The sequence below is a fragment of the Globicephala melas genome, chromosome 10, assembly GCF_963455315.2.
Source record: "Globicephala melas chromosome 10, mGloMel1.2, whole genome shotgun sequence".
Classification (NCBI taxonomy): domain Eukaryota; kingdom Metazoa; phylum Chordata; class Mammalia; order Artiodactyla; family Delphinidae; genus Globicephala; species Globicephala melas.
Genome location: NC_083323.1, coordinates 75,634,673 through 75,647,618, shown reverse-complemented (window position 1 = coordinate 75,647,618; position 12,946 = coordinate 75,634,673). Strand labels below are relative to the sequence as shown.

The 12,946-nt window shown below is 40.5% G+C and overlaps 1 protein-coding gene across 2 annotated transcripts in view; it reads right to left on the bottom strand.

The window, feature by feature from the left end:
- Positions 1-11,538, bottom strand: part of PKP2 (plakophilin 2) — an 85,927-nt gene extending 74,389 nt beyond the window's left edge. For both annotated transcript variants that reach the window (XM_030830395.3, XM_060305615.2), the window contains exon 1: positions 11,298-11,538. In XM_030830395.3, coding sequence (XP_030686255.1) covers positions 11,298-11,511 — 214 coding nt within the window. In that variant the 5' untranslated portion in view covers positions 11,512-11,538. The remainder of the gene's footprint in view (positions 1-11,297) is intronic.
- Between the last annotated feature and the right edge of the window lie 1,408 nt (positions 11,539-12,946).

The following is a 12,946-nucleotide window of genomic DNA, read 5'->3' as shown; positions in this document are numbered from 1 at the left end:
GGGGCCTGAGGCATTTAGCAACATGAGAGTTAGGCAGGAGAGAGAATCAACTTGTACACCACAAACAAATTGCCGGCTAGTTCTTAGTTTGGGGTATAACAAGTCAGCCCTTTCCTGCAGACACTGCACAGGAGGCAGCCCTTCCTGCTCAGCTCTGTGGGGCCTGCAGGGACTCTCAACTGAGGCAAGTCTTAAAATGCTCCTCTTTGAGCTTAAAAAGCTCCCAGCTTTTTGTTTGTTCTTTTGCGATCTCCCACTGCCCTACAAAAAAAAAAAAGCCTAATCAAAATAATAAAAGATCTCTAAAACCTAGGTAATTTCTAGTTCCCTAACTTTAACCAAAATTACTCTGTCACGTAGCATTCTTTTAGAAATCAGAGGAAAAAATAAAATACTCAACTCTTGCAGGATTGAGAGACTTGTGAAAGATGTTGGGAATAAAACAACACAGGTAGACCCTTTCCAGTACAATTGGAACATAGCAACATACTTTTCCAATAAATTGTTATAGAGTCTAACTGACAATACTTTCACAAGTTATTTTGAGGTAGAGGCGGAATGAAGAGTGTTGTTGCCAGAGAGCTAAAAAGTATGAATCCATCTCAAATTATGTTTGTATATGTGTGTTACTTCCTGGAGCCAAATAATCTGGCTGGTAAACAAGTTTCAGGCCTCAAGGGCTCCTGGCGGAGGCAGGTGCAGGCTTGTAACTGTCACCCTAAAGACCAAGAGAGTTGAGTCAAGCCAGTCTTCTCCTGTTTCCAGGGGCCTGATTTCTTCTCAAGGGTTAGCAAAAGGTCAGGCAGCTCCTTAATTTTTAACTTCAATGACAGAGGATGCCTGGAACCTGGACATTGAATAAGGGAAAGGAATCTTCCGTCCGACCCCAGAGCAAAAGCTGTGAGAGGCTTAAGTAGTAGCCCTCAATGCCTGCCTGAGGCTCCTGCTGAGGCTGCCCAGGCTGTCGGTAGTCCCCAACTCGGGCCCCACTGTTCCTTCTCTCACCCCCACCCTCACCCCAGGCTATCAGGGAGGCAGGGCTGCAAGGGTCCTGCTGGTGTGGGAAGGGAGGCTAAATGTTTAGTTTACATTCTTTAACTCACGTTGTTGCTGAGGCTGCTAAGGCATTTTAAAGCAACTCCTTACATTTCAATACTACTTTTCTTTAAGGAGCTCAAATTATTTTATTTTTCAATACTTTGTGATGCAGAGTTAGCTATTGGCATGTCCCTTAAAAAAGAGGGAAACAAATTACTTGCTTCAAATTGTGAAGAGATTTAATATCGGGTTTGAACTCTGGGCTCATTCTTTCCACTGATCTCTACTATTTGACTGCACTGTGGCTCTTCTGAAATTGCCATTTATCAAAACCCTGGAGAGATTATTATTATCAGAGTTTTTTTTTAATGAGAACCAAAAACAGTCATTCTCTTTCCTCTAGAACCTTTACCTGGGCAACTCCAAATACTCTGTAAAAGTTCTTTATTTGCTGACATAAATCCTTAAAAGGAAGCTTCTCCTTCAGTTTTCAGATGAAAGAATTGAGACCCATTTACTGGTTCCCAAAATAACTACAAGGTAGTTGGTAACAGGGAATAAAACCAGATTAGATCTTTAAACCACAGACACTCTTCCTGTTCAAGGAAAGTTGTGACTCCTGATAGTCAACCTGCAGGATGGCTCAATAGATGGTTTCTCTAGTTAAAACGCCAATCTTAAACGACAAATAACGCAGATTAATTTGCCTAGGCAGTCGTTGAGTTTGAGATCAGTATAGTGGATTAATGAATTAGCAGCTGTGTTCTAAGATTTTAAAGAAATTTTAAACTGGGTAGAATTAAAAAATAAATATTAATCAGAATGGAAACTAACCTCTTTAAGGCAAGTCATTATTTTCTGTTCAATTGGAGAATAAAACAAATAATAATATGACAGTTAAACATATAAAATAACTCAGCCATGCCCTTCTCCAAAAACAGAAATAAGAAAGCAACAAAAACATATTATACATACAGGCACATACTGCTTTAAATAAATCCAACATAAAAATCCATATTTTCTAACATGGAAAATTAGAGCATGACTATATTTCAAAGGGCTTGCTTACATCACAGAAGTATGTGGGTATCTTCCCTAAGCTGAAGAAATCTGTGGACTTGGTCTGGAGCCTCCAACTCTACTCCTTTCCGTGTGTCTGGACAAATCACCTAGATTTATTTCCCATAATTCCACCTACTAACAGAGTTGCTGAGAGAGAGGTTTACCTGAGAAAGCATACATTCAAATACTTTTAAAATTGTAAAGCAACATGCAAAAATGAGATACGGTTTTAAAAAAGAATTTGGGTCACAAAATCTGTTTTCCACACATTTTCATGAATTAATCTGTTGTAGAAAGAGGGATAAACTAGTTTGCATGCTTTAATTTACACAGTGTTGTATCTAAGAGTTTTGATTCGGGTACTGAATTTGGCTTTTTCTGGTTATTTTTGATTGACCCAGCCACTGAGGATGATCATTTTGTGGTTTTAACTGGTCATTCATTTCACTTACACGCTGCATAATGTGCTTTTGCTGTCTCCTAAAGAAGGCACTGATTTTTAGGGACTATTTCAAATTATTAATAATACTGACTCAGGCAACATTATCCACACCTTTTCTTCTAAGAACACTGTGGACATCTATGGAGCCCACTTTAAGGGAAATGCAGGACGCAGTTACAGAACTCCACCCTCCTCAAATAACAAGCAATTCAGGTCAAAGCAATTGTGGGGGCAGGGTGGAAGGGTGAGAACGAGGGGGGTTGGTTTCGATGGAAGGATTCCAAATTGCTCAGAAGACTGCAGAGGTGCAGACCTCACGGGAAATGTAATTTTCTCTCTTTCCAATTCTGAATGTTAATCTGAATGATGTGATCCCTAAGCAGCTGTTCGTGGGAAAATATCTTGATTTCTGGTCATCTATGCAAGTGTTGTCCAAAATAATGAAATATTGTTAGGGTTAAAAATAGAAAATTAATTTCCATAATCAGTTCTTTGTAGCTTTTGTGACCAGCTTTATTACCCAATTGGTTAAATTTAATATAGTTATGAAATCAAATTGACAAGCCTCTATTGTGACTCCATTACCGGTATCTGGGCACGTTTAAAAATACAGCTTCCCTTATGGTAAGCAGATGATAGAGAGTTGCTAAACAAACAAACAAGACCTTTAAATAACCTGCTTATATTAGAGAGAAGAGAGTAGCATTCACATTCAGAGAAGCATCTTTTCTTTCAAGCATCTAGCACTCTCTGAGCATAGGTGAAAAACTGATTTGGTTCACACTGAGCTTTAAAAGGAGAATGTGTAGAGATGGAGGTATAAGAAATTCCCGTGAAAACAGGTATGCATAGAAATCAGTATGTGTTCACTACCAGTACTGATTTAAATGCTACAATTTATTGTGCTCACAATCACAAGCAGTTGCCTTCACTGTGTGGATTCACAATGGTCTTTTTGATGGAAAGAGATTAGATTCTGGAAGTCTGAAAGCTCTGAAAGCTATCACTTTCTGGTATTTGGTCTTTTCACAGCAACCTCTGGGTAGCAACAGCTCTCTTTCTCCATATACCTTAAAAAGATTTAACTACGTGACCTCTTGAAACTTATCAGAAGGAATTTGTATAGCAATTCATATTTAAATGGATCCTTAAAATAATTTACTAACAAAAGTAGGTACTTAAAAGAAAACACAAAATATGTAAGGACCCATCAAGAACCATACAACAGGACTCCTGAGCTGGTGAAGGATTTTCCTTTGCCTGTGTGGGCATATAACATAGAATTCATTTTCCTGGACTTAACATTAAAAAATATATATTTCTTTTATCTTCTTCTGTTTTTACTTTCTAAGAAAAATGATCAGATATTCACACAAACCGCAATTCTACAACCTTGTGTGCAACTCAGGTAAGCACTTGCTCAGGCTGGAAGAGGAGCGGAATTTGTTGGCTTAAAAAACTATAGTGAAAAATTGTTTTAAAGCAGACCAAAGCCTAATAATGTTTTGCATTATTGAAAAATTAACAAAAAATGTGCAGTGCTGTAACTTACCAGTTAAGAAAGCTCACATAATCAACCATGAGGAACAACTCAGTGTACTGAGTGTACAGTTGGAAAGTACTGGCTATGAGTTCTTACAAAGTGGAATATGCCAGGAGTCAGTGTTGGTAGTACAGTGGTGAGCAGAGCTGGCTTCAAACAAAGTTGAATATGCCAGGGACAGACCAACAATCCTAGCAAAAGGTCCACACACTCCATGTGCCACTGTGTCACTAAGTCAATGGCTATCACCCACTAATAATATACTAACTAGCCACCAGAAGTCCTTATTTTTCAGGAGCCTCTTATGCAGTTTATGACATCAGTTTATGACATTTTGGGGGTAATCCTCAAATTACTGCTCTAGATAACCACAAAACACATATTTAAAAGGCCCTTAAAAAAAAAAAAGGCCCTTTTATACTGCAGGTGTCTATATCATGTATTTTGTTTGAGTAGCCAGAATATGTGATCATAAAATTTGTGATTATAAACTGGTAACTTAGCACACTAGTAAAGCACTAAGTTGGTACACCCTGGAGGTTTCTAAATCTATATGAATTCCTATAATTTATCACCTTACTTTGGCATTCTTGCCAATTCATTTTCTGAGATACCTCATAATGATCACTTGTAAAACTTTAGAACCACAATGACAAATAGCACATTATACTCACAGTGATGCAACTAATAGTCAAAAAAGATGAATTTAAAGAACGTTTTGCTTTAAAAACTTGCTATAGGTTTTTGTAATGACTCAAGACATGATATTTCCACTGCCCCTCACTTGACAGTACTAACCTCTTCTCTCCCAACTGATACATAACTGCTGTCCCTTCTTTAAATTCACCAAATCTGCCAAATGTATTTTCAGAAAACCCCTGCATTTTTTCATGTTTTTCCCCTACTGAAACATCTTGTGCGCATCACAGTGATCAAATCTTTAACTTGGATCAGGATGGATGAGGGACGGCTGCCTATACAGGGGCACAACTGAACTGAGTTTTGACTGGCGTTTAAGAGTTAACCCAGCCAAAAGAAGGGAGAGGCGAGTGAGGGCAGTAGGGGGTAGGGATAGGAATCGAGCAAGATAAATCGCTGGTGTTTGGTTGGGTGTGGGAGTAGTGGTGATAGGACCCAGTTTGAGAAGATGCAGGCATGGAGAACTTGGAATGCCATGCTGAATAAGAATTTCACTCCTATAGAGAACAGCAAGAGACCGAAGTAATTTAAATCAGGAAATGATGTGCTGAGATTTTAGAAAGTTTACTACCTAGGTGAGGAATGAATTGGAGTGAGGCCAGATTTACCTTCTTGATATAAAGAATCACATATTTTACTACCATTTCTGGCACAGTCCTTCATCAGCACCTCACAAATTAATGGTTGATTAGTCAATATTTCCTTGTACATTAAAAATATCCTAGTTATACACATTCAGTTTGCACTTAATCCTTCAGGCCTACATCTATCCTGTGGATCACCACAGTGGAGCCAAAATGTGAAGATGATAGTTGCATGTATGCTTTTGTCTTGGAGTGGATGGAAGGTGCTCAAATATTTCCTACTGTTTCTCTGTCATTCTGGGAATATAGAGAGAAAAAAAATTTTCCCCCAAATGCAGGCAGACGCTAAGTGATTAGAAAAGATGACTATGTTCGTTGTGGCAAGGTTGATTCTACATCTGCATAATATATATTTACTGTCATTCTCTTATCTGTATGGCTTGTGTTTTATCTGCAATATTTTGGTATTCTATAAGTTCCTACGATCTGTCAAGAAAAGTTTCCATTTATTTTCCTCCTTCAAAGAAAAAGGTAATCAAGATACAATAATTCGGATGTGATCCTTCTCACCCGTATCCTGTGAACATATTAGTGAGATTTAAGATAAAGTGGGAATAATTTATTAAGCTTCTAATGAGCAGTATTTTCTTCTGGATATCAAGGAATTGCAGAACTTTGATTATGATGCTTTGGCTAATTAATATTGTTAAGCCTAAAGCTGATTACTCCAAGAAAACAAATATGTGAATTCTTTTAATGGTAATGGTGAGCTGTGTTTTCAAATGCTCAAGATTCTTTTTTCTAAATATGCCTTTTCATTTAAGTCTACATATTGATTGGGCTCCCCAGCTCATCTTTAAGCACTTAAGAATAGAGCAACTGTTTTTACGTCCTATATCCAATCACCATTAATGGCATAACACAAAATATACACAATAGATTTTTCAATCATTCTATTATAAGAAGACCTGAAATTCTGCTTATTGTTCTTATATTAATAAGTCAGGGGAGTGAGATGGCTCACTCTAGCACAAAGATTAAGTTTTCTACTAATTGTGTCTATTCCCACTTGCAACACTCCTTTTACTGTTTACTTCCCTAGAAGGAGTATGGTATTTATATCTTCATACATTTGTGTGCTGGCACAAAATAGTTGGAGTCCAACATTTATCTCAGAATTGTATAACTTAAAATTCTTGAATGTCATCTGAGATAGTATCAAATGATCTTATTACAGACAATATTAATCAAGTCTGATATATAAATTCCAGAGGTTTTAGCAGCATATTTGTTATACATTATTATCATAGATAGGTTGTCAATAATATGCTTGCTCTCAGAAAAGAAAAAAATTAAGCTTTTAATAATTTCTATTGATCAGACCAGAAATTCAATGAGTGTAAAATTAATGTTGACTATTTGAAGATAAAATAAAGTAAATATGTATGACCTTATTTTAACACATAGGGGAAAAATTTAAAGCTGATATCCAAAACAATTAGGAGAATAAGCCAATGTGAACAACAAATACCTAGAATATCTAATTCAAGTAAGCTGTTCCCATGACTGGAACTTACTAACACAGGTCATAAATAACATTAATGCAGTCTTTTAAAAAGCCTAAGTGAACAGCTGTTTTCTCTTAAGGAAATTTCTTGCACCTTATCTGGGACACATAGAGCAATGTACTTTTATAATCAAACACTGTTAATACTTCCATTGATTCTGAAGCACCCCTACTCACGCCTTCACTCAAGACCTTATCCATAAAAGATATGTTTTCACCATTTCTAGGGGAGGGGAGTTAATTTTTTTGTAATCACCATGTTGTTAACATTCTATTTCCTTTGACTTATTATAATCAGAAGAATTTCTAAAAAAAAAAAAAAAGGCACTTTTTTTTTTTAAGTCATTGCAATTGATCTGCTAGACACTGGCAGACAAGGAAGTACATTAAATCATGTAGCACTACTGACATTTTACAATCACAGCAGCATGGCCATGTCCCTGCCACCCCACCATCTAACTTTTTTTCCTTCTCTCTTGATTTCTCCTGCTTTCTAAATGACCAGTCGCCTCGCTTCCAGAATTGCTTCATTCCTGGCATTCCTTTTTTTGGCAACAAATAATTCATACAGGATTTAAACAATGTCTAACTCCCCCCCACCCCACCCTGGGCCTCTGCCCCACAAATAATACCTATTAATTGCCTTTTTTGCTACCTTAGCCAATTTTCAGTCTTTTCTCCAAAATTCTTTCTGATTACAGATATTCAAAATATCTTGGCCAGGAAAACCATTTAAGTAAACAGCATGCCTTTGGCTGATTTCCAGAGAAGCTGCAAATTTTATTAGGATATTGTTCGTTGTGTTTTATACGTATCGTATACATACAATAATTTAAAGCATGACTTTCTTCCTTACCCAGGCACCCAAGGGGGAACTGTTGTAATAAGTAAAGTAGTAGTACTTTCAAAGTAAATGTAATAAATAGAATATGGACACTAAAAATTCTTCCCTTTGCTAATACTGTACTTGCAATTCTTAAATGTCTTCTATGTGACTTTTATAAAAGAATTTTTTAAATTTCCTACAATACAGACTCATCTCACAGTGCTGCTATACACCTCTGTTCCACACACCACCACCCCCCCGCCCCCCACTCCCCCATCCCCAAGAGTTACAGCCAATTTTAAAATGTTCAACACAATCTAAAATAACAAAAGTTAGAGTAATTTACAATGAAAACCATTCACTTATATAAAGGCATTAGAGAGAAGTTGACAGCTTAAAGACCCTTGCAGGGTATTTATCAACAAATCAGTCACATTTATCTCATCCCTGTTTTCAGCATATTATCTGCTGCCTCAATCTTACAGGTATGTCAACAATTCAGAATTCTCCAGGTCCCTGGAGCTAACAGCAGTTAACACCAGGGTCATTTCTTCCCGGAATTTATGTTGATACAGGATTCTTTCCAGGCCAGCACTGTTTCAACAACTGCCTGTCTGTTTCAACTTTAGAGACAGGATAGTAATACGGAAATAATAAAAACAATACTCACAACCATTAGGAGCCCCCAAACCTTTTCAAAGAACTTTAATTAAACAACATACACAAATCACCCCTGGTAATTGTTCCATGGTGTGTTAACGCTAAATTCCTTTGAAGCTGATTTCCCCTTTGAGTCTCAGAAAGCTGAGGTTTAAAGTAAATAGGTGTTGTTTGTTGCCTTATCTCTCTGCCTGGCTTGCACTTCTGTGTAGGCTGAGTGTATTTCAGCTTGTTGGGAAGCTCCTGTTGCAATAAAAATATTTCAAACACTTTGTTTCTTAGTTGGACTCAAGCAGTTGCCCTAAGCATTGGAGCAGAAGCATCATGACAGCGCCCTTTGTTCTATCTACGATATCAATTCTGTGAACTGTGTAATATTCCTGCTGTTCCCTCCTAGAATGCTCTTCCTCCAAACCCTTCCCTCTGTCCAATCCTACTGAATTTTTGAGACCTAAAATCCCAATTCCTCCAAGAAGCTTTTCAAAATTCCCTTCAGCTAGTAGTCTAACTCATTCTTCTAAACTCTATAATTCGTTGGCTCTTCTTCCTTTGGGTAGCTTACCATTTTTTATTTGATAACGCATTTTTTTAGAGAGAGCATTTTCCTTCTACAGACTTTGAACTCCTTGCTTTAAAGCAAGGAGAGTGTATGTTTAATTCAGCACCTGCATAGTGCCCTGCGTGAAGAACAGACTCACCTGATAGTTCCTGAATTCACCAAACAACATGAATGTGCCATTGTCAAGAGAACAAATCATGTGTGGGTTTGGGACTAAGCGTCCAATAAATATTGAGAGACTGACACATTCTTCATATGTGAAATGGATCTGCATATCTATCTCATATAATTGTTTTAAGGATATAATAAAATGCAAACATATTCTTGAACAGGGTCAGGCACATAGCAGATGCTCGGCAATGCTCCCTTTCCTTCTGTTCATTCCCTGCATTTATTGAATAGTTGATGTCTGGTTGCTCTTCCTAGCCAGCCATTCTCAGAGGGTAAGAAAGGATATTTCAGGTGCATCCCTTGTGTTCCCCTATGCAGAAGCAGTTAATTTGGTTTCAGTTTGGCACTGGACCTGCACAGACTAAAGGGGTGCAATGACTCCACTGGTCAAAAATTGACCTCAGTTGTCCTAGGGTCTTTAGTCAGACTCCTAAATGTAAATATACGTTCTTTTTTCCATGTGCTGTGGCAGTTCTATGTCACTGAGACCTCCCTACTCTCTCAGAACTATCTCAGTTTTATTTAACGGAAAATGGGATGGGGGCTTAGAGAGGCTTATGGTTTAATTAAAATCCCACTTTCTATTAATTACCAAAAAGCTTAACAATATAGCTGATGAGTAGTTTAAAAATTCAGGCTTGGGAGTTTAAGTACTATCAGTTTTGCTACTTACTACCTGTGGGAAATTGAGTGTTACTTAACTGCTTCGTTTCCTCATCTGTAAAATGGGGATTAAAGCACCATACCTCACAAGTTTTTTTTTTTTTCTGGAAACATAAGTAACATAATGAATGCAAACCACAGAGTTCAATTCTTGGCACATAGTAGGTACACAATTACATCAACTGTAATTATTAAACATCTCTTTACCTTTCAAGTATGTAAATATTGATTGCCTGATCCTTTAAAATTCTTTTACATAAATGTAAAACAATACAGCTTCGCAGGGTCTGCTGTTTTAAATCTCTGATCTGATCTGCAAGCATTTTTCTTTTTCCTAATGGGTTCTACATTTGCCATTTCTCAAGTTAACTTCCTAGAGAAACAGTTCAACATTGCAGGAAACAACTGATAACCCAACTTAACTGTTTAATTTCTTTCCTCTCGTTTCCATAATAAGCCTAGAATACTTTTATAATGAAAAAATAAACAACTAGTAAAAGAATTACTGAGTGGCTCTGATCATCTGACTTTTAGCAGGAGAGAAATGATATTTCACGTTCTCTAATTTTCACAACTGGTTTGCCATCTTCTTCCCCTTCCACCTCCTTTGACTATCAGTTACTAATATAGTGTTCTTTGTGTGTGTGTGTGTGTGTGTGTGTTGTTTTAACTCTGTTCACCTCCAAGTTTAATTTTTCGTAGGTACCAGCGCTGTGCTCACGAGTGCGTTGGCGGGGCACAGCAAGGCCGGCGGGGCTGCTGCCGGCGGGGCCAAAGTCCCCTTCTTTCTCCTCCTCGTCACCCGTGGGGTGGGGTGATTGTTCCCCAGCCCAAACTCTCCTACCCAATCTTTTCACTTCCTAGATCAACCACTCGTTCAGTACACTGGGTGGAGTGCTCCGAAGTACCTGGGCGAAGCACCACAATCGCAATTTACAGGTTGTAGGAGCGCCAGTGTTTTCAGGTTTTCTTTTTAAAAATATTTATGGAGGTCATAGATCCTTTAAAAATTTTTAGTAAAACCTAGGGGCGCTTTCTCCCAGAAAAATGATCATACCAAATTTCTGCAGAGAATTTCAAAGTATTTACAGACTGCCGGAGCCTCCAGATGAAGTCCCCTGGGGTGGGGGTGGGGGCGGGGGGGGCCTAGGGGAATAGGTTAAGAAAGGGAATCTTGGACTGAATTCTTTTCATATATATCTATATATATATATAAACACTTAATATACGTAGATACATATACGACACATCTGAGTAAGAGTTTGTTTTTAAAAACAGTGCTTTCCCAAAGTAAGCTGGTCTGAGTCTGGAGGCGCGACAGATCGTACAAAGGGCCGGCGACCCACAGGTGGGCAGAACACCAGGTTCCGCACCCTCAGGAAGAAGCGAGTCGAAGCAACTGGGCGCTGAGGGTGAGGGAGGGGGAGGGAAGGGATAAGGAGCAGGGTGGGGGCGGTACAGGGCACAGCGGGGCTCCACTCACCGTTGCCCACGAAACTGCGGCCCTTCCGGGCCAGGGTCTGCTGCACCTGCTCCTGGATCCGCAGGCTCTTGACCGCCTGGCCGCTGCTCCCCACCAGCTTCAGCTTGGCCTCGGAGGGCAAGGCCAGGCTGGAGCTGTCCAGCTGCCCCAGGATCTGCTGGCCCAGGACTGTACGGATGTAGCCGCACTCAGCCGAGGAGCCTAGAGCTGCCATGGGGCCGGAGCTGGCGGCCAAGCCACGCGCCTGCCGCGAGACCTGCGGGCGAAGCTGCGGTGGAGCCCGGGGCACTGGTACGAGCCCCGCCCCGCCACGCCGGCCCCGCCTCCGGCCCCGCCTTCGCGCCGGTGAGAGGCCAGAGCTGCGGCGAGCGAGGCCTCGGGAATCCTGGCGCTGGGCCTTTGCCCGGGAGAGGGGGCGCGGCTCCAGCGCGGCAAGCGCAATCCGCCAGGGAGCTGGGCCGCGCGGGCCGCGCGCGCCGACACCCGACTAGTTGAACTCCTTGCAGGGAAACGGGAGAGGGGCGCGGTCCGCCCCAGGGCGTGCACACTCTCCGAGTCACGTCGGATCCTGTGGCCCGGGGCCGCGCACCGCTCTCTTTGCCTCGCCCGGCCTCGGCCCAGCCCTCGAAAAGGATGTGATTTCCGCTTGATTGCTCAAGGGCCGACCTCCAGGCACGTGCACCCTGGAGAGTCACTTCTGTTCTTGGGCTCGGGTTTGCCTCTGGGATCCGGGAGTGAGTAGTCTATCTGGTTAGTCAGGCTCTGTCAGACTGTTAGAAACATTTCGTGGACCTGGGGTGAGAAGGGGCTATTTGGTCAGGCGGAAAAGGAAGTAGGAGGGAAATGTGCCAAGAAGATGTCTTGTGTAAAATAAGACATTTTAAAATTGTTTGTTTGTTTTGTTTTTCCTTTAGTACAGTTTCAGGGACTGTGTCCTTTTTTTGCACAGATGCCGTCCCGTAAACCTATGTTTTTCCTCACTGAGAGTTTCTGTTTTCTCTTGCACATACTCAAATTGTACCCAGTACACTCTTGCTCACCCACTCCTCTCTTAGGAACACACCCACACAGAGAAACTCCAATAAGAGAGCACACTTGCAATAGGTGATACTTTCTAACAGCCCTGCTAACGTTGATGAAGTCCTCTTTATGATAGGCTCTTTGTAGGGGTCCCATGGAAGGAGCCTCTGACTTTCAGTCCTATCTTCCACAACTTATACTTACCCGGCTATTAGTTATGTTTCACACTTAGTTGACTTCTGAGAACTTGAGAGCTAAGCTCAACAGAAAGAGTCCTTGACCTTAAAGTTTACAACAAAGCCACTCCATTCGTCCTGCTTTCCCTCTTTAGACTTGAGAAGCAGAAAGAAAACACCTACCCCTGGTATTAAGATAATCTTCCCTTTGATTGCTTGGGATTGTATGTCCACTTTCCCTCAAATCACTCAGTTATTGCAGAACCCCACTTATTCAGTGGCTGGAGAACACAGCTTCCCCTGTCCTCATTTTCCTACAGCATACCCTTCTATCTTCACACACACACTTAATGCACAGGTATAAGGCCTTCCGGGGGTGAAGAGGAAATCAAGGGGCCCAAAGCCTGGACAGCTGGAGCGGTGATAGCTCTGCCACCCTTTGTCAGCTTAAGT